We start from the raw sequence: 21889 nt of genomic DNA, 5'->3' as shown, positions 1-21889 counted from the left end.
TCACCCGTGAATGGGCTACATCACAGCACCTACAGCACCGCCTCCCCTGCGCGGGGTAGGGGAGTGGGGAGGACGACGCTCTGAGAAGAGACAGGCCGAACCCAGAGGTCCCAGAGCGGGCTGGACCTGACACCGGTTTCCCACCTTTTCCCCTGCGGTGGGCGCCGGATGCAGACCAGGCTAGCCTAGACGGCCCCCTTCCTTAAAGGGCCAGGCGCCTCCTCAGCCCCGGCCCCGCGACCGGTGGCTCGCCCCTCCTCTCCAGCTCTGGGAATAGTTAACTTTCCAGACCTGGGTGTGTTGGGGGAAGGAATCAGTCCCGGATCCCTGCCGGGCATCTCGTACCCCAGACACCCGGACCCGGGCGGGGCTGGTGACGCCCCCGACTCGGAGGTGCCGGGCCCGCCCTCCCCTTCCGCCCCGGCCCCCACCAGGCTCCGCCCCTCTCCTACGTCACCGAGGCCCGCGCGGATTGGCCGACTGCGCCATCGCTCCGGACACTTCCTCCTGGGCCGCAGCCGCAGAGTTAAACTTTGGAGGGGGGAAAAAGAGCCACGGGCGCCCAGCGCCGGGCGACCCTCCCTCCCCCCCCCCCGCACCGCCGCCGGTAACGCCCCCTTCTCCGCGGCCCCCGACCGAACTTTTCTCCAACTTCTGAGACCCGTGAGATTCCCTCCTTAGCACCCCGGCCCTCCGGATCTCTGCCCATCCCCGAGCCCGTCGGATTCTTGGGATCTACTCGATCCCCGACTCAGAGACTCCTGTCCTCCACCCCCAAGGTCTGATGAATCCCTAGGGTCCCCTTCTTAATTGGATTCTCGTCTTAGAGCCACTGGATTCTGGGATTCCCCCTGCTGCCTTCTCAAGCCTTTCTCTCCCCAAGGGGCTTTTGGATCCTGGGCTCTTCTGATCCCTGAGATCCCGACCTACTGGATTTTCTTGATTTCTTGGAATCTCTCAAGCGCTGGGTCCCTCAAACCATTAGATTTCTCCTTTATGATTCCCGGGCGTTTGACCCACTGGATTGCCTTTCTTTAATTTCCCAGGGTCTCGCCATCCTCGAGCGCCCTCAACCTGCTAGGTTTCTTTTCTCGTATCCCCGGAATCCCCGCGCTCCCACCACCAGGTTACGGGCTCCCTCGGATCCAGTGACCCGGCTTCCCCGGGCTCCTTCAGCCGCATCCCGGGTGGGCGCCGGGAGGCCAGTCCCGGGACCTCCCCCCGACCCACCCATGGCCGCCTCCCCCTCCCATCTCGCCGGGCTCCCAGGCTCTCCCGGGCCGGGGTCTCCTCCGCCCCCCGGCGGCTTGGAGTTGCAGTCGCCGCCACCGCAACTGGCCCAGGTCCCAGCTCCGAGCTCCGGGGTCTCCTTCCACATCCAGATCGGCCTGACCCGCGAGTTTGTGCTGCTCCCCACCGCCTCTGAGTTGGCCCATGTGAAGCAGCTGGCTTGCTCCATCGTGGACCAGAAGGTGAGAGCGCAGGGTTCCTCCCAACTGGCTTGGGGAGAGGTCCGGAGGGGGTGGGGGTGCCGGCAGAGGTGGCCAGGAGCGTGGCATAGAGGAAGGGAGGAAAAGGAGGATTAAGCCTTGGGCGACTGGGGGGATGGGGATAGGGCGTTTAGCCTCCAGTTGGCTCCTGACCCCACTACCCGTTGAAGGGAGGCCTGGGCAGGGGCGGGGTGCTCCAAAGGCCTCCCCAAATTGCGTATCCCCGCGTGTTATTGTTTTCTGCAGCCAGCAGGGAGGAAGGGAGGGGCCAGCTAGGTGTGGAAGTGAACAGGAAGGGCAGGTCAGGGAAGGGGGCAGATGGGGGACCTCTCCATTCAAGCCCACCCCGACCTCCCATTTGGTGGAAACAGTAGAAATTGAAGCCGCCCTGGCCATGGCTATTGGGTGACATGTGTGGGTGTGGGTGCCTGCCAGAGCTGCCAGGGGCAAGCGAGGTCTCCAATCTCTACCCTCCCCCAGGCCAGAGATGTGTGTCAAGAGGCAGGCACCTCTTTGGAACCCCCAGAGGCTCTGGGGACTCTGTCCCCTCTCCTAATCACAGTGTCCCCACCCCTCAGGTCTGATGCTGGCCTATTAAAACCAGCCTTCCCCAACCCCACCCTACTCTTAGTTTTGGACACCAGGGTGGGAAGCTGGGGATCCTGGCAAGGAGAAACCAGGTAGAACTCAGTGCCTGCATTCTAGAATGTTGAAAGTTAGGAGAGTGGGCTTTCCTCTTGTTGGAATTCTACACTTTAAAAATGTTAGAATATTAGAATTCTAGATTACTCGACTATGCCACTGCTAGGTAATCGAACTCCTCTGATATCAAAGTGTCCAGGGGCACCTGGCTGCCTCAGTCAGTGGAACATGGGACTCTTGATCTCAGGGTCATGAATTCCACCCCCACGTTAGGCATAAAGCTTGCTTAAAAAAGAAAACACACACACACACAAAAACAAAGACAAACAAATTGTCCAAACATTAGGATCCTAGATTGTTGGAATACTAAAACAATCAAATGTTAGACTATTAGAATTCTAGATTGTTCCGATATGCCACTGCTAGGTAATCGAACTCCTCTGAGTGTTCCAACATTAGATTCTAGGTTGTTGAAATCCTAAAACATGTCATGATAATACGCTGGAACCTAAGATATATGTATCATATAGCATGTGAGCATTTTGGAATCCCAAAATGTCCAAATTCCAGCATCTTCTCAGACCCCCAGAAATGAATTCTTTGGGCTTTAGAGAAACATGGGGAACTGTGCCAACTCCCCCATTTTACAAACAGGGAAACTGAAGCTTAGAGACAGAGTCCCCCCCCACCCCCACCAAGGCAGTCAAGGCCCAGGCAGTCCCTGTGAGCTGTGGACCCTCTCCCAGCAGGCAGGAACAATATGGGGCTTCCTTGGTCCTCCACCAAACCCCCAAGCCCACAGGTCCAGTTGTCACACCCAGCTCAGCCTGCTCTTTGCGAAGACAGATGGGGGTGGGGTAGAGGGCTGACTGCCCCCTGGGTATAATTTGTCCAGTGCCCAAACTTGGGCCTCCTTCCTCAGGCCTCACCCCAGTTTTGTTTTCTGTCTTCTGTCCAGGTGTGGCGGGGCCCCTTTCCGTCCTTCCCGCGGCTCCACCTGGGCAGTTTCACTTTCTGTTCTACAGGGTTTCACTTCCTGCCCCCCCCCCAGCCCCAACTAGGGACACCTGGGTCCTTTGGACATTGGGTGGGGGGCACCCTCTAACTCCATCTCCCTTGAGTCCTAGCCTTCCTGCCTTCCTGCCTTCCCTCCGCCCCCAGGAGTCCTAAGTCCCCTTCTTCCAGCTGGCCCCACCCCAGTGCTGGGCCTGGAACCAGGTAACCGGGACTATAGATCCAGGAAGGAAGCTGGGGTGGGGGCTTAAAGGAGGGGGTGTTCACTTAACCCCCCACCCCCACGGAAAATTCTAGGTGCTCACGGTCCCAGAGCCACTCTCCCTGCCACTCCAGTTTCCCGGTCCAGCCACCAAACTCCATGGGCGCTCTCTCCCAGCACACCTGAGGCCCTGGCACCGTGCCCGCCTGCTCACTCACTCGCTGGCTCGAGCTGCCCTTGGGAGGGAGCAGACAGGAAACGCAGGGCTGCGGGGTCTGTTTCCGGGGGAAACTGTGGGCCCTGCCCTGGGAGTGTTCCCGACTGCTGCCGCTGAGCGGCTCTGAGCCTTCCCGTCACCACCTCTCTCTCCCGCCCCTCAGTTCCCCGAGTGTGGCTTCTATGGCCTTTACGACAAGATCCTTCTCTTCAAACATGACCCCACGTCGGCCAACCTCTTGCAGCTGGTGCGCTCGGTTGGAGACATCCAGGAGGGCGACCTGGTGGAGGTGGTGCTGTCCGGTGAGCCAGGGGCCCGCCTGGGGGCGCCGCCTCTAGTGGGGGGCGGGACTAACGGTGCGGGGGAGAGGAGAGGTGGGTCCAGAAACATGCTTCTTCAAGTCAGGAGTAGTGGGTTCCAAGCCCTGGTCGCAAGTTAGAATCACGCTTGGAGCTTTGACAAGCTACCGCCCCGGAATGGGTAAATATGTTGCGTGTGCGCACCATGAGTGTGGCGTGTGCGCACCGTGAAATTCGCACAGCACTGAACGAAGGCCATGTCCAGCCACGTGGGTGAATCTCACAAAACCTAACGTGGAAAGGCATTTGCTACACATCAGACTACATATTGTCTAATTCCTTTTATGAAGACCAGAGACGGATACAGTTAGGAGGAGCGAGGACGGTGGAGCCTTCGCAGCAGGGGTGGGGAAAGGCACCACCATCACCTGGGAGGCGGAAGGGAGATTGCTGGGGACTGATTTAAACTGCCACTTTACTTATCAGGGTGTTGGTGACACAGTGTGTACAGTGTGACAGTTCTGAACCAGGCACTGGGGATACGTCTTTTTCTAGATGTATGTTGTACTTTGATACAGAGTTTGAAATGTTCTGACGCCTGTGGTCCTTCCCGCTGAAATGCTAAAGGAAATGAGTCTCTGCAAGGTCAGAGAAAGCCTGGGCACGTGTGTTTTCAGCCAGAATCTAGTCACCCACCGGCCAGTCGCATTTTAGAGATGAGAAGCTCTGGGCACTGCAGAGTAGAGAGCCCAGGGTGCTTCAAGAAGGGTGAGGGGTGGGAATTACCTGCCTTATTCTTGGCTGGGTCTCCTCCCTCAGTCCTTGCATAGCGCAATGCTCAGTAAAATGGGTTGAATGGACGGATGACAATTAGACGTTTGTGTTTATAGCCCTGGTGACCTTAACTTAGGTTTTAAATCCTCTCCCGTAGGCTGGCTACTCTTGGAATTTCATTCATCCTGGTCTCCCTCTGCTACGTCCAAATCTCGGTCATGTAGCTTGTCCCCCTACACTTTCACTTGGCAGCTCTGGGAAGCTCAGAGATGGCTTGTCCAAGGCAGAAATCTTGATTTTGTCCTTTCTTCCAGCGGTGTTCTCACCTCGGTGTAGGGCATCACCATTCACTCAGGTGCTCTTGCCACACGTCCTGGGGGCCATCCTGGTGACTCCTCCTTTTCTCTCACCCTTTCCCTTGATCTGCATCAAACCAATTAGTCTCACCTTTTTTTTTTTTTTAAGATTTTATTTATTTATTTGACAGAAATCACAAGTAGGAAGAGAGGCGGGCAGAGAGAGAGGAAGGGAAGCAGGCTCCCCACTGAGCAGAGAGCCCAATGCGGGGCTTAATCCCAGGACCCTGGGATCATGACCTGAGCTTAAGGCAGAGGCTTCAACCCACTGAGCCACTCTGGCATCCCGTCTCACCTTTTTTTTTTTTTTTTTTTAAAGATTTTATTTATTTATTTGACAGACAGAGATCACAAGTAGGCAGAGAGGCAGGCAGAGAGAGAGAGAGGTGGAAGCAGGCTCCCTGCAGAGCACAGAGCCCGATGTGGGGCTCGATCCCAGGACACTGGGACCATGACCTGAGCCGAAGGCAGAGGCTTTAACCCACTGAGCCACCCAGGTGCCCCCCTAGTCTCACCTTTAACATACATCCTGAATCTGTTTCTTACGGCCTCCTCTGGTCCAGGCAGCGGTCACCTCCTGCCTAGACTGTGACCTGTTACCCTAGCTCACAAGTCAGATCACGACACTTCACTGCTCAGAATCCTCCCATGGCTCCACATTACCCTGGGGGTAAAATGCAAACTCCTCAATATGGCCTTAAATGGCTGCTCATGATCTGGCCCCTGCCAGTTCCCTGAATTCACCTGTTACATTGTCCCCCTAACTTTCTTTGTTCCTGTCATGGTTGTCTGTTCTCTGTCCCTTGAACAAACAGAGCTGCCTCCCATCTCCAGGTGTGTGTACTAGTTCTCAGTGCCTCCCTCCCCGCCGCATCTTCTCGTAGCTAGTTCCTTCTTGCTAGTTGGATCTGAGCTTCAGTGCCATTTCCTCCAGTGTCTGAAATTTCCTTCTGTGTGTGTGTGTTTCCTGTCTGTCTCCCCAAAAGAATGTCAGCCCACTGAGAGCGGAGTGTTCATAGCTTTACCCTGTGTAAGCAGTGCTTGGCACATAGAAGAGAGTCCGCTTTCTTTTGCACGATAACAAGGACAATAGCTCAATATTAGACTGAAATTCGGGGGTGGGGTGGGGAGGGTAGGAAAGAGGATGAGGCTTAGTGCAAAAATGAAACTTTAAAAATAAAAGCCAATATTTATTGAGGACTTTCTATGTGCTCTGTTTGTTTATTTATTTATTTATTTTAAAAATGTTTTTAAAGATTTTATTTATTTATTTGACAGACAGAGATCACAAGCAGGCAGAGAGGCAGGTGGGTGGGTGGGTGGGATGCAGGCTCCGTGCCGGGCAGAGAGCCCGATGTGGGACTCAATCCCAGGACTCTGGGATCATGACCTGAGCTGAAGACAGAGGCTTTAACCCACTGAGCCACCCAGGCACCCCATGTGCTCTGTTTAAAGAGCACTGTTTAAAATTTAAAAAAAAAAAAAATTATGGAGTCCTGGGTGGCTCATTTGGTCACGTATCTGCCTTTGGCTGGGGTCGTGATCCCAGGGTTCTGGGATCGAGTCCCACATTGGACTCCCTGCTCAGCCGGGAGCCAGCTTCTCCCTCTGCCTCTGCCGGCCACTCCCCCTGCTTGTGCCCTATCTCTCTCTCTGACAAATAAATAGATAAAACTGTTACAAAATTAAATAAAACAAAAATAAATTTTAAAAATTAAAAAAAAAAATATGGAGCACCTCACTGGCTCCATCAGTAGAGCATGGAACTCTGGATGTCAGGCTTGTGGGTTTCGGCTCCACAATGGGTGTAGAGATGACTTAAAAATAATATCTTAAAAAAATAATAAGATAAGAAATAAAGAGCACTGTCTTCTTCTTTTTTTTTTTTTAGATTTTATTTATTTATTTGACAGAGATCTCAAGTAGGCAGAGAGGCAGGCAGAAAGGGGAGGAAACAGGCCCCCCGCTGAGCAGAGAGCCCAACGACAACGCTGGGCTCAATCCCAGGACCCTGAGATCATGACCTGAGCTGAAGGCAGAGGCTTTAACCCACCGAGCTACCCAGGCACCCCTTTTTTTTTTGTTTTAAGATTTTATTTATTTGTCAGAGAGATCACAAGCAGGCAGAGAGGTAGGCAGAGAGAGAGAATGGGGGAAGCAGGCTCCCCGCTGAGCAGGGAGTCCGATGTGGGACTCGATCCCAGGACCCTGAGATCATTACCTGAGCCGAAGACAAGATGCTTAACCCGCTGAGCCACCCAGGCGCCCCAAGAACACTGTCTTAAAAGCTTTCCATATAATAATTCATTTAGCCCTAAAGAAAGATTCTGTAGAGACTACTATTATGATACTGGGCATGTTCTTTCCTGGAAACCTGCATGGCTCATACCCTTGCCTCCTTCAGGCTTTTGCCCTAACAACAACTGAAGGGGGCCTTCCTCAACCACCTTCTAAAATTGTACATCTTGTACCTTCCCACTTTCCCTTCTCTGCTTAATTTTTCTCCTAAGCACTTATTGACTTCTAGTCTGCTGTATGTATGTTCTTTTTGGAGTTGTACTTTATTTCTGGAATATATATATTGCATATACATATATATATATATATATATATATATATATATATATAGTGGGCAAATATTTATATCATTTACATCATATGTTTTAATATTATATATTTATATAATGTAAATTATGTAATTATATAATAAATATATATAAACAATAAAATTATATATATTTACATTATATAAATATTTAATACATATATACTGTATAATATAATGACATGTAATATGTAGTATGATATATAATGATATAATGATACATAACATATATTACATAATATATATAACATGTTATATATGTTATAGTGTATTATTAATATATAATAGATAATATAGTATATAATAATAATATATAATTTACATTATATACAAATATACACAATGTACAAATATATATACTTATATGCACAGTATATGCATGATATGCAAATATATGTAAATATATAATTTTACCCTAGGGAAACATGTAAAATGACACGTATAGAAACTAAGAACCTCAGATAAGACCATGCAAGTGTTTCAGCCGGGCTTTGTCTTCCAGAGTACCCAGTTTATGTTGGTTCTCCGTAAATATTCGTCCCGTTATTGAGATAAGAAACAGCTGCTTGACAGGTTTTTTTTTTTTTTAATTTGAGTATAGTAGACATATGCTGTATATTTTATTACTTAAACATTTCCAAGAGGCAGTAAATTCAATACTGAAAGCATGAACTTTGGAGCCACACTGGCTTGGATTAAAGTTCCACAGCTTGCTAGCTGTGTGACCTTGGGCAAGTTGCTTCACCTCTCTGTGCTATAATCTTCTTATCTGGAAAATGGAGGTAATAACAATGTACCTCCGGGGCTCCTGAGAGAACTGAATTCACTAGTATTTTATTTTTTTTATTTTTTTTTAAGATTTTATTTATTTATTTGACAGAGAGAGATCACAAGTAGAGAGAGAGGCAGGTGGAGAGAGAGGAGGGAGCAGGCTCCCCGCTGAGCAGAGAGCCCGATGCGGGACTCGATCCCAGGACCCTGAGATCATGACCTGAGCCGAAGGCAGCGGCTTAACCCACTGAGCCACCCAGGCGCCCCCACTAGTATTTTAAAGTACTTGGAGCAGTGCCTGGCACTAGGTAACTGCTAGGTTGGCTAGGTTGGGCGAGTTTTTTAAAAGATTATATATATATATATATATATATATATATATATATATGCGCACGCACATACACACACACACACACACATATCTATATTTTTTAAAGATTTATTTATTTGTTTCACAGGGAGATGGAGAGAGCAAACAAGAGAGCACAGCAGGGGGAGGGGACAGAGGGGGAGGGAGAAGCAGACTCCCTGCCCAGCAGGGAACTCAGTGTAGAGTTGGATCCCAGGCCCCAGGGATCATGACCTGAGCTAAAACCAGACTAACCAACTAAGCCACCCAGGCACCCCTGGGTGATTGTTAAGTAAGAATATTTATTTTCTTTATTTTGGTTGGCTGCCTCCCTTACTAGAGGCCAGGCAGGGAATTTGTTCTGTGTGGTGTCCCTGACACCTAGGACAATGCTCTGTGTTTGTTGGATTTCCAGTTTAAAGATGAGAAAACTGAGATACATAGGGATTTGGTTTTTTTCTCTTGACACTCAAGCTCCATCCTAGACCAAGCGGATCAGCAGCTGTGAGGGTGGGACCCAGGCATCTGTATTTTTAAATTTTATTTTAAAATGTTTCATTGTGAAATGTACATAACATAAAATATACCATCTTAGCCATTTTTAAGTCTCCTATTCGGTAGTGTTAATTACCTTCACGTTGTCCTGCAACAGTCTCCTCGAATGTTTTCATCTTGCGGAACTGAAACTCTGTACCCACTAAACAACTCCCCAGTCCACGGCATAGGTGTCTTGCCCAGTGGTGACGCTGGGATTTGAACCCGGGTACAATGTAATATGCGCATAAATGAAGGCCGGCAAGATCAAACCTCCCGGCGGGGAGGACTGTGAGAAACCCAGGAATAGCCCTTACCGCTCAGGCTCAACCATCCGCCCCTCCCTGCTGCCTGCAGCTTCGGCCACCTTCGAGGACTTCCAGATCCGCCCGCACGCCCTCACGGTGCACTCCTACCGAGCGCCGGCCTTCTGCGATCACTGCGGGGAGATGCTCTTCGGTCTAGTGCGCCAAGGCCTCAAGTGTGATGGTGAGGGGAGAGGGGGCTGGAGGCGGGGTCGGTGGGGAGGGGGGGCGGTTGGTGTCAGGGGGCGGTGCGGGGCGGTGCGGGCTGGAGCTCAGGGATAGGGGGCGTGGCTCGGAGGGAGAGGTAAGGGCCCAGAGGCACAGCTTTGGGGAGGAGTTGGGGGCGGGGATTGAGTGATGGGTGGGGGATTGGGCGGGGCTCAGCTGCGGAGGTGGAGCCCGATGCGGAGCTCCGAGGGAGGGGTAAGGGGGCAGAGAGCTTGGAGGAGGAGAAGGGGAATGTGCTTAGGGAAGAAAGTGGAGCCGGTAACAGGAATCACCAGAGAAACAGCCAGTAGGAGATAAATATTAAGGGATATTTGGAAGGAATTCGCTTACAGGAGTGTGGGGTATGGCCCAGCAACTCTGAAATCCACAGGGCAGCACGTCAGGAAGGGCAGGCTGGACTCCCAGGAAGAATTTCTTCATCTGGGAAATCTCAGCTCTGCTTTTGAACCTTTCAATTGATTGAAACGGGCCCACCCGGATTAACTAGAATACTTTCCCTCACTTCAGGTCAACTGATTTGTGCACTTGAATCACATGTACAAAATACCTTCACAGCAACCCCTACATTAGCATCTGAATTACTGGGGCTGACACAGAAAGCTGACTAGCAGAGTCCCCTCCTTACTGACTGGGCCCCTCAGTGTGCCAGGACCTGCCATAACAAAATACCACAGGCTGAGTGGTTTAAACAACACATATTTAGAACTCACGGTTCCAGAGCCTGGAAAGTTTAAGATCACGGGTCGGACAGGGCATGGTTTCCTGGTTAGAACCCTCTTTTTGGCTTGCACACGGCTGCCATCTCGCTGTGTCGCTCCCGTGGTGTGAGGAGAGACAACAGTTTCTCAAGTGTCTCCCTTTTATAAAGACCCTGGTCACGTTGGATCAGCGCCCCACCTTTATGGCCTCATTTAACCTTATTTATCTCCTTAAAATCTAATACAGTCACATTGGGGGTTGAATTTGGGGAATGGACACATGTTCAGTCTACAACAAGCATCCACATGCATGTCCTTCGATCATACTTAAAAAATAAAGGAACACACCAGTGTGTCTCAAGGTGAAGCCCAAGGGTCAGGTTCTGCAGGTCCACTCTTCCCAGATGAAGACCATCCATTCTGCGAAGACCACACCTCCATCAGAAGCATATTCTCGAATGTTCCACCATCCAAGGATCACCAGCTTCCGGCAATGGCGCTCACACGGACCCTGTGTTCCAGAAGACCTGCAGCATTGACCAGGATTGTTACCACGCAGCCCTAAAGAGACCTGTGGCATTTAAGGGCTGGAGGGATGATAGCCACATTGGGTCTGTGGAAAACCAATTCAGCACGTTCAAGGCTGTTATCAGTACTGCCATCCTGCGCAAACCACATCCAGCTCTTGGTGTCTTGGCATTTGTAACCTTCATCTTTTTTTTTTTTTTTAAGATTTTATTTATTTATTTGACAGAGAGATCACAAGCAGGCAGAGAGGCAGGCAGAGAGAGGAGGAAGCAAGCTCCCTGCTGAGCAGAGAACCCGATGCGGGGCTCGATCTCAGGACTCTGAGATCATGACCTGAGCCGAAGGCAGAGGCTCAACCCACTGAGCCACCCAGGTGCCCCTGTAACCTTCATCTTGACGTGCAGTCCTGGTGTCTTAAAAGGGAAGGTGTTTTTTTGTTGTTTTTGTTTTTGAGAGAGAGAATGCATGCATGCCCATGCACAAGCAGGGGGGAGAGGGGAGAGAGAATCTTAAGCAGGCTCCATGCTCAGCAAGGAGCCTCACTCGGGGCTCGAACTCACAACCCTGAGCTGAAACCAAGAGCCAGACACTCAACTGACAGAGCCACCCAGGAGCCCCTGGCATCGTCGATTCTAATGGGCACCCTTAGCACGGATTTCACTGGCTCAGCGACACAAATGATGGTCCTTGTTCATGTGGTTCCAAAGGAGTCCCAAGTGACTGTTTTGTTTTTTTTTTAAGATTTTATTTATTTGAGAGAGAGAGAGAGAGGATGAGAAGGGGGAGGGTCAGAGGGCGAAGCAGACTCCCCGCTGAGCAGGGAGCCTGATATGGGACTCCATCCTGGGACTCCAGGATCATGACCGGAGCTGAAGGCAGTTGCCCAACCTACTGAGCCACTCAGGTGCCCCCAAATGACTGTTCTTAATGCCTTCATAACACCTTCTGATGGGAGTTTGACTCTGCCTTGATACTCAGAGAGTCATGGATGAGATTTTGAAGTCCCGTGAAGCACACGAGGGAGCAAAGGCCAGTGCTGGGAAGTGTTTCCTGTTCGCAAAGGTCGTGGGCCATCCCGAAGCTCTTCTCATACCACCACCTTTGGGAAAGCCTATGACAGCCAGGCTGCCAGAAGACAGGCTCCATGAGGCAGCCCCAAAGAAGCTTCCAAAGGCTGGAGGAACATTCTTCACTCCAGAAGAGGGAGCCTTCTTGGAATCATTTGGAATCTCTGGAGATGTATAGGAGCAAGGGTTCAGGAAACCTGCTAGGAAGACGGCAAGCTGAGCCCGATTCTTTCATGGAAGAGGATTTTGGATTTTTTTTAATGATAAATTAAGGAAGAAATGACAATAGAGTCATATTTCCATCTGATTCGGTAGAATTGTCCCGAGTACAACTGAAAACATGCTAATAACCCTTTCCCCAGGAGATGATGCTTGTTCACTCTTTTCCTTCGATGTCCTGTAATTTTTTTTATTTCTATTTTTATAATGTCCTGTAACTTAAATACGAATACAGTGCTCCGTTCGGCAGCACATGTACTGAAATGGGGCCAATACAGAGAATAATAGCATGGCCCCTGGGCACGGATAACACATGTATTCCTAAAGCGTTCCATATTAAAAAAAAAAAAAAAGTTATGTCAGGTGATGGGAGATAGAGGGAAGAAAGCACAAATAGTTGTTGTACACACATATAAGTATGCTCCTCCTTTGTGCAGCTGGTCCCGTGGTCCCTCCTTCTGCTACTGCCCCCCAATCCACATTCCCCGGGACCTCAGCAAGGGCCTTACCTGCTCGTGGTTCTTTGCCTGGTGGACTGGCCCAGAACCTTCTAGGCCGGTAGTGGTTCTACCCGATTTGGGTTTTTGTAGTTTTTCGTTGGCTTTAGTGGCGCTCGCAGGGGGCTCTCCTGAGAGGGCTGCTGTATTCCTAATCTACAGAAAGGGAAGAGGGGCGGGGCGGAGTTTTAGAGCCCAGGACTGGTGCAAGGATGTCTCTGATCGTCTGGCGCCCCCCGCAGGCTGCGGACTGAACTACCACAAGCGCTGTGCCTTCAGCATCCCTAACAACTGCAGTGGCGCCCGCAAGAGGCGCCTGTCGTCCACGTCTCTGGCCAGTGGCCATTCTGTGCGCCTCAGCACCTCCGAGTCCCTGCCCTGCATGGCTGATGAGCTGGTGAGGGGTTGGGGAGCGGGCGGGCTAGTGGCGGGGGGCTGGGGGCGGATGACAGGGCCCGGGCCCGGGGCCGCGCACTAATATGTCCCCTCCATTCCTGCTGACCATAGAGCCGCAGTACCACCGAGCTCCTTACTCGCCGCCCCCCATCCTCCTCCTCCTCCTCTTCTGCCTCCTCCTACACGGGCCGCCCCATCGAGCTGGACAAGATGCTGCTCTCCAAGGTGAAGGTCCCGCACACGTTCCTCATCCACAGCTACACGCGGCCCACCGTCTGCCAGGCTTGCAAGAAACTCCTCAAGGGTCTCTTTCGCCAGGGCCTGCAGTGCAAAGGTCAGCGGGGCCCCCCTGGGGGAGACGGATGGGGTCAGAAGGCCTGGACAGACACATACTCACTCAGCGACCTGGGGCTTCTCTCACCTGAGCTTGTGGCAGGAACTAAAACTCCCAGTACTCTGGGGACGCCTGGCTGGCTCAGTCGGTGGGGCCTGAGACTCTCGATCTTGGGTTTGTGATTTCGAGCCCCATGTTGGGTATGGAGAGGACTTAAAAATAAAATCTTAAAAAAAGAAAAAGAAAAAGAAAAAGAATCCTAGTATTTTGATCCTTAGGAGCCCAGAGCCTCAGGAGAAGAGTGCCCTGAATCCTGGTGTTCTAGAACCTTTGGAATTCTGGAATCCTAGAACCTTAGAAATTTAGATCTATGAGCCACTTCATATGGGATTCTTAAACTGTAGAACTTGAGAATTCTGGAACCACAGAAGTAGAACCATAGGCTTCAGGAATTCTGGATCATGGGGGTCCATGAAAAGAACCACAGAACCTTAGACTTGGAGATCCTAGGACTCCCAGATTATAGATTCTCAGAATATTGGAAATTTAGAACCATCAGATTTGAGAATGGTAGAAGCCTAGAAGCATAAAATGTAAACCTTAGAAGTCTAGAATCATATACCCTTGGGGCCATGGGATCCTACCGTCCTAGACACACAGAACACAGAACTCTGGATTATCAAATTCTAGAATACCAGACATTGAGATCCATAAAATTTAGAGCTGTCCAATTCTAGAAGTCATTGGAAGAGTCAAATTCTAGAATCTTGGGTGTGTGGAATCCTAGAACCTTGGAATCATCAGATTCTGGATGGTTCGAAGTCCAGAACTGTAGAACTATAGAGTCACTGATATCTAGAGTTTAAGTTATCAATAACCCTAAAACCTTGGACATCAAGGAATCTTAGCAGTCTAGACTCATAGAACTGTAGAATCATAGATGTGTCAAGTTCTAGACAGTCGGACATTGAAATTTGGAATCTTAGAACTCTAGAATTAGGAAAAAAAATCTAGAATCTTACAGGATGTGCTAGTGACATCTAGTGGGTAGAGGTCAGGGATGACCGCTAAACATATATGACGCACAGACCAGCCCCCAACAGCAAGAGATTCCCCAGCCCCGAATGTTCTGGACTCAAAGAGAGAGACAACCAACCCCAAAACAGCAAAAGCGGAATCTTCTGGGCCTGGGGGTTAGGAGTCAAGGTTCAACCCTTACAGGTGACGTCTCTCTCCCCTCCTACCCATCTGCTTGTTCCCTGTCGTCATACCAGACTGCAAGTTTAACTGTCACAAGCGCTGTGCCACCCGCGTCCCTAACGACTGCTTAGGGGAAGCACTCATCAATGGAGGTGAGAGGCTGTGGGGTGAGCAGGGAAGTGGAGGGGGGTGGTGGCGGTACTGGGAAGAGGCTCCTCTAACGCCCTCATCCTGCTAGATGTGCCGATGGAGGAGGCCACCGATTTCAGCGAGGCTGACAAGAGCTCCCTCATGGACGAGTCTGACGACTCGGGGGTCATCCCGGGCTCCCACTCGGAAAATGCCCTCCACGCCAGTGAGGAGGAGGAAGGCGAGGGAGGCAAGGCTGAGAGGTACCTGGGGCACCCTCCGGGAAAGGCCCGTCCTATCTTTACAATAACTCAATGTCCCTTGTAAATTTTCCAGGCACCCACACTTTGTTTTTAAATTATACCTTTTTCCTAAAAAATGTATATTTTTAAAATATTTTATTTATTTGACACACAGAATGAGATCACAAGTAGACAGAGGCAGGCAGAGAGAGGGGGGAAAGCAGGTTCCCCATCTAGCAGAGAGCCCAATGCGGGGCTCCATCCCAGGACCCTGAGATCATGACTGAGCCGAAGGCAGACGCTTACCCATCTGAGCCACCCATGCGCTCCCAAAATGTACATTTTTTGAAAAGCTTTCATAGAATCGGATTTCTAATTTAGAGTATATTTCTCTTTTGGAACTGCTAATCCAGTCATTCAAACGGTAATCAAACCCTCCGCTTCCCTGCTTTCCCACATCCCAGCTGCTTAGCTCCTCCCCCTGGGATCAGCTGCTGGCAGGCCCTTCCAGAAACAGTCTGTGTTGGGGCGCCTGGGTGGCTCAGTGGGTTAAAGCCTCTGCCTTTGGCTCAGGTCATGGTCCCAGGGTCCTGGGATTGAGCCCCGCATCAGGCTCTCTGCTCAGTGGGGAGCCTGATTCCTCCCCTCTCTCTCTGCCTGCCTCTCTGCCTACTTGTGATCTCTCTTTGTCAAATAAGTAAATAAAATCTTAAAAAAAAAAAAAAAAGAAAAAGAAACAGTCTGTGTTGCAAAGTGACAGAGCAAAGAGTAAGAACGTGGGAATCTGCTGTATGGCATTAGGCAGGAGATTAACCTCTCTGGGCCCTCAGTTTTTTCATCAGTAAGATGGGGATAAAAGTAGGACCTACCTTTGCGGATTGTCCTAAGGGTGAAGTGAATGACATTCTCTGGGCCGATGACAGCACCTGTCTTGTAGGGCGATTTTCTAATTCCATTAGATCACACAGGTCAAGTGCTTGCCAGGTTGTAAACGCTGAGCAGATGGAAAGAGAATCCTCCCTGGTACTCTGTTCTTGAGTACCCAAAGCACGGAGGGTGGGAGGTGATCCATTCTGGAGTATGGGGAGAAATATTTGCCTTTCCATTTCTCTTTACTTTTAATCTCATCTTTTAGATGCTTTCGCTCTTTTGGCATGTTTTAGAATAATATTAACACACTATTATTGGTATATTGTACTAATACAGTAAGACATGTGTAAATGAGGGTAACCTGTGGATTGAAGCCATCATCGATGTGTAGGTCTTTATCCTTGAATGAAATCCTTCTCAGAAGGACTGTAAGGAACACCGTCCTCACTCCTAGGTTAGAAGATGGAAGTTTACTGGCTTCAGCGGTCATTACTAAAAGAAAGGAGCTGAGACTTCACCCCACAGGGCCAAGGGGGCATTGATGTGAGGAGGGTGAGCCATTTCCATGGTGCATCAGTAGACACTTATTGAGCACCGACTGGGTTCTAGGACTTCCCAGCACCCAGCTGTGAACCAAACCAGGAAAACTCTCTGGCCTCATAGAGCCGACACTATAACTGGGGAGACAGGCAGTAAACAAATGCATCCATAGCATCAGGTACTGATGACTGCTATCAAAAAATAAATAAAAATAAAGATACATTAAAAAAAATAAAGCAAGGGGGGGCACCTGGGTGGCTCAGTGGGTTAAAACCTCTGCCTTCGGCTCAGGTCATGATCTCAGGGTCTTGGGATCGAGCCCCACATCGAGCTCTCTGCTTGGTGGGGAGCCTGCTTCCCCCTCTCTCTCTGCCTGCCTCTCTGCCAACTTGTGATCTCTGTCTGTCAAATAAATAAATAAAATCTTAAAAAAAAAAATAAAGCAAGGGGAAGGGACAGAGAATGAAGATACATTGTTTTAGGGTCATTAAAGGGGGCCTCTCTGAGAAGGTGACATTTGAAGAGATCTGAAGGAGGTGGGGAGGAAAAGAGACATGTGGAAGATAGTTGGTGGAAGAGCTTGCCAAGCAAAGAGAGCATCAAGTGCAAAGGCCCTGTGGTAGGGCCAAGCATGTTCCAGAAACAACACTGAGTTTGGTGTGGGTGGAGCAGAGAGGGCCAGAGGAAGGGGATGGGAGACCAGCCCGAAGGGAAGATGGATATGCAAGTCACAATAATTACAGGGAGTTTCTTACTTATTCTACCTGACTCGAGCTGCCTGGAAGTTCAAGTTCCCTTTCTGCCAGGTCTTTCCTGAAGTGTTTAGTAACAGAGTAAGAGGCTGTAAGAGTTGGATCTTGATGAACTTGGGTGGGGTGGGGGTGTTGGGAGAGGCAGCCTATTTCACAGATGAGGAAACCAAGTCTCAGAGAGGCAAAGGGAAGTGCCAGGGCCACCCGAGTCCTGGTTTAATGTAGGGATCAAGAGGTGGTTGGTTCTGGAGTTGAGCAAGTCTGTGAATCTCTCTAAGCATTTATTTCCTCTCTATAATAATAGCTTGTGCACTGATAAGGGCAATGAGGTACAGAGAGGTTGAGTCACTTCCCTAGTGTCACACAGCTGGTTCCACAGTCACTGGGCTCAGTACTGATTAGCACTTATGGGAGGACCACTGGGTGCCAAGCATTGTGCTAAATTCCTAAGAAAGGTTTTCACCCCTTACAGCAACCCCTTTGGGTGGAGAAACGGAGGTACCGTAGAGGTTAGGTGATTTTCCAGGCTGCCTGACTTCGGACCCCAGCCTTGTAATGTGGCCCTATCTAGCGTCCCCTTCCTCATGGGAAATGTGGAAACCACAAAAGTGTGGCCAAAAACAACCCCACTCCTCGTTGCCCAGAAATGAGCTCTGAGGCCCCTAGTGCTTATGGGTATTTTCCACTTGTAACCTCTTGCCTCTTCCTCTCCCCCTCCCTCCCAGCTCCTTGGGGTACATCCCCCTAATGAGGGTGGTGCAGTCGGTGCGACACACGACGCGGAAATCTAGCACCACCCTGCGCGAGGGTTGGGTGGTCCATTACAGCAACAAGGACACGCTGGTGAGTGGGCGGGATGGGGCTAGGTGAGGGGGAGCTAAGGTTGGGGGGGCAAACTCCGCTTTAGGAGGTGGGGCTGGGTGGGGTTAGGGGGTAGGCGGGGCCCATCTGGAGGCGGAGCTAGAATTAGAGGGATGGGTTCGAAGGGAGAGTGGAGGGGCAGGGCAGGAGTCGGGGAAGACTCGGGGCTAAGGACAATGTCAGGGGAGTCGTGAGACCAAGAACGGGGAAGCTGGAGTTAGGAGTAGGGCCGAGAACAGCTCAGGTTCTAGAGGATGGGCTCAGGGGGTGCTAGGCCTGGCTAGAGGCCTAACTGGAGGTAATTAAGTGGGGTTGTGATATAAGGTAGGGCCAGGTGGGGCGAAGTTGGGAGGAAAGGTGGGGAGGGCTTATAGTGGAAGGGCCGGGTCTGGGCAGGTAGGAGATAGGGGTGGGGCAGGTTTAGGGGCCAAGGAGTGTGGCTGGAGGCTGACCTAAAGTTGGAGAGGGGTTATGGGACGGGGCAAGGTGGGGTGAGCTAAGGCGGGAGGGACGGGATCCACTTGAGAAGGGGACGAGGCGGGGGTGGGGCGGCAGTTAGGGATGGGCGGGGCCTTACTGGAGACGGCGCTAGAATTAGAGGGGCGGGCGATGAGAGACGGAAGGGGTGGGGCCTTTCTGGGGCGGGGCTAGACTTGGGGGCGGGGCTTGGCTCCGGGAAGAGCTGGATCCCCGACTGCGCCAAGGACGGACCACCTCACCTTCTGGAGCACCTCTCCCAACAGAGGAAGCGGCACTATTGGCGCCTGGACTGCAAGTGCATCACACTCTTCCAGAACAACACGACCAACAGATACTACAAGGTGGGCCTTCCGGCCGCCAGCTCCCCCAGACCTCCTCCTCCCACTCCTCTCCCAGTTGCTTGCCTGCTTGCATGTCATCAGCAAATGGGCCCACCTGGGCCCACCACTTTCTGGCTGGGGAACCCGGGGCGGCTTACCTGACTTCTCTGCCCTCCCGTCTGGCACCTGTAAAAGGCCTCAGTGACTAGTCCTCACCGTAGGGCCGCTGCCCTAATTCAGCGATCACCTCCGCGAAGCAGTTAGCTTAGGGCCGGCTTGTGTGGAGCTCGCTGTTATCATTATTGCTTTATAATGAAGTACTGGATCATTTATCCGTATTCCTCACCACCCACCATGGCCGCCGGGCGCTCTGGGCCGTCTCCTTCTAGGGCCTCGATTCTGCGCTTCCCCCCACCCCCACTCCGCCACAGCCTTGTCCCACATAGCAGCCAGAGGGGCCGAGAAAACCATCAGAATCCTCCCTTTGCCCTTAAAATAAAACTCGGACGCCTCGGGGTTCCCTGCTCTGCAGCGGCTTCCCACAGGGTGGGGGTGGGGGTGACTTCGCAGCCTGCCCCTATTCTCGGCCACACTTAGATGCTGCCCCCACCACGTCTCTGTCTCCTGCCTTTATAAGCTGTGTCAGTCTGTCCCTGTTTCGTTCTTTCCTTACTTTAATTTTTTTCTCTCCCTTCTGCAAATGTGTCCTGCAGCCCCCCGCCCAGTTTCTCTTCCAGCACTTTTCAAAGCATGCTCTTTTCCTTCTGCACAGACCCTGCCCCTTCTCTCCCTGTCCCCTCCCCTCCACCTGGCCCTCTCAGCCTCCTTTCTGGTCTCCTGTCTCAGTTCCATCCTTTCCTGTCCACCCTCCGCACACAGACAGACATCTACCTCTGCCTTCCTCTAAACCCTTCCATGGCTCCCCAGGACCCTGGAGACAAAGCCCAGGCTCCTCTCTGTGGCCCATGAGGCCCTTCATGGCGTAACTTCATCTGTTCACCAAACATGGCATACATACCACCCATGTAATGGGAATAGAGCATATTCTTTGAACACAAGCCTTTCCCACCTCAGGGCCTTTGCACATGCTGTTTCCACCATCCTCCACCAGCTGGCCTCTTCTTACCTTTCTGATCTCTTGTTTCATGTAACTTCTGCCAGGAGGCCTTTTCTGACTACTCTATGCAAATATGCAAATCAGGCCCTTTCCCACTGCCACTGGATTGTATGTGCTGTTCTGAGTAAGTGGGGAGCCCCAGTGTCTGCTTGGCATCCTCACTAATGCTGGTTCTGTATCCTGCCAGGAAATTCCACTGTCAGAAATCCTCACTGTGGAGCCTGCCCAGAACTTTAGCCTTGTGCCACCAGGCACCAACCCTCACTGCTTCGAGATCGTCACTGCCAATGTCACTTACTTTGTGGGCGAGACACCTGGTGGAGCCCCAGGGGGGCCCAGCGGGCAGGGGGCCGAGGCTGCCAGGGGCTGGGAAACAGCTATCCGCCAGGCACTGATGCCAGTCATCCTCCAGGACGCACCCAGTGCCCCAGGCCACACACCCCACAGTAAGTCCTTCCCCCACCCTGCCCCGGATCCTGAGAGCATGGGTCTGGAAGGGCTTGTGTGGGCTCCCAGGGAAGGGAAGAGCCAGGGAGAAGGCCGGGAATGGCACAGTGGGGAATGTGGCTTCTGGATTCAGCTGGCATGAGTCCAAATCTCCATTAAGCCCTAGACCTGATGTGTGGACTTGGGCATGTCACTTCTCTTTTCTGAGTCTTGTCCTAGGTGGCGACAACTCCTCCAGGTTGTGAGTTCAGGCTGTTTCATTCAGGCATTTACTGAGTGTCTTCTCTGTGCCCACCCTATGCTGGGCAGTGCTGGGGACATAGTCGTCACCAAGACAGCCCAGGACCTGTCCTCATGGGGCTCACAGTCCAGTATGGGAGACAGACCTGTCCCCAAGCAGTGACAGCCCAGAGTGACAGGGCTGGGACAGGGGACCAGAAAGCTGTGGGGGCTCAGAAGGGATAGCTAATCCAGCTTGGGTATCCAGGAGGGCTTTCTGGATGCAGCAACACCTGAGCTGAGACCAGAAAGCTGAGGAGGGCTGAGAGAGGGGATTGCAGAAGGGAAATATTTCAAGCAGAGGCAGAAGATGATCAGAAAGTCTCAGGCTCCTGCCTTCTGGAGCTTATAATCCAGTGTGAGTGACAGATCACCCTGCATGAATGACAGATGTAATGTAGAACATGACGTGGCCCCAGGAGGGAAGTTTGAGCTGAGACTGAATGGGGAAGGTTTAATTAAGTCCAGCAGAAGGGACACACGTTACTGGCAGAGGAAACAGCAAGCGCAAAGGCAGGAGATAGGAGGGGACTTGGCTGTATCCGAGGCCCGGCAAGGAGGCCAGCTGTTGGGAGGACACACAGCATGGTGGGGGTTGAAGTCAGAGATATAAATGAGGGACCAGTACCTGGGAGGCCATGGGAGGGGGTTGGGCTTCCTCCTGGGGGCGCTGGGGAGCCATGGTGGAATTTGGAGCAGGGGAAGGACAGACCCAGGTTTGTGTGGTGAATAGGAGAGAACAGAACAGGGGCAGAGAGACCAGGGAGGAGAAGGGGCCAGGCCTGGAATGGGAAGGGGGTAGATGTTCAAGCAGCGGAAGGCTCAGAACCTTGGAAATGTTGTGGCTCCGGTTGGGTAGTGGGTTGGCAAGTTCAGGGGGGAAGATGTTGGAACCGGTTTGGACTTTCCTCCTGAGAGAGCCTCAGTGTCCTTCTCTGTAAAATGGGATCAGTGTGCATCCCTTGGCCCTGAGATCTTGGGGTGTGGTGCTCAGTGAAATCGTTCATGACACTTCTCCAGTCCCCTCAGCCTATCACGTTTACTTCTCCCACTGGCCCTACGAGGAAGCACCTGTCACTATTCCCATTCTCGAACCTGGGTGGTGTGGCTCCAGAGGCTGCCTCTGG

General features: G+C 51.5%; 1 protein-coding gene and 1 non-coding gene across 5 annotated transcripts in view; both read left to right on the top strand.

Moving 5' to 3' along the window:
• The first annotated feature begins 452 nt into the window (after positions 1 to 452).
• The window catches only part of PRKD2 (protein kinase D2), a 32931-nt gene continuing 11494 nt past the window's right edge, over positions 453 to 21889 (top strand). Inside the window, exons 1-11 of one of the 4 annotated variants that reach the window (XM_047711286.1) lie at positions 453 to 779; positions 1047 to 1472; positions 3729 to 3867; positions 9611 to 9742; positions 13038 to 13192; positions 13303 to 13525; positions 14800 to 14877; positions 14964 to 15117; positions 17984 to 18101; positions 18863 to 18940; positions 20224 to 20482. In XM_047711286.1, coding sequence (XP_047567242.1) covers positions 1233 to 1472; positions 3729 to 3867; positions 9611 to 9742; positions 13038 to 13192; positions 13303 to 13525; positions 14800 to 14877; positions 14964 to 15117; positions 17984 to 18101; positions 18863 to 18940; positions 20224 to 20482 — 1576 coding nt within the window. In that variant the 5' untranslated portion in view covers positions 453 to 779; positions 1047 to 1232. Of the gene's footprint in view, positions 1473 to 3728; positions 3868 to 9610; positions 9743 to 13037; positions 13193 to 13302; positions 13526 to 14799; positions 14878 to 14963; positions 15118 to 17983; positions 18102 to 18862; positions 18941 to 20223; positions 20483 to 21889 lie in introns of all 4 variants that reach the window. The other 3 variants (XM_047711288.1, XM_047711287.1, XM_047711285.1) reach the window with 3 other exon arrangements.
• Positions 12533 to 12639, top strand: LOC125090050 (U6 spliceosomal RNA). The gene has a single exon (XR_007124160.1). It is a non-coding gene; the product is annotated as a U6 spliceosomal RNA (small nuclear RNA).

The sequence above is a fragment of the Lutra lutra genome, chromosome 17, assembly GCF_902655055.1.
Source record: "Lutra lutra chromosome 17, mLutLut1.2, whole genome shotgun sequence".
In the NCBI taxonomy this organism is placed as follows: Eukaryota; Metazoa; Chordata; class Mammalia; order Carnivora; family Mustelidae; genus Lutra; species Lutra lutra.
The sequence above is the reverse complement of the archived record's forward strand: the minus strand, read 5'-3'. Positions and strand labels throughout refer to the sequence as shown.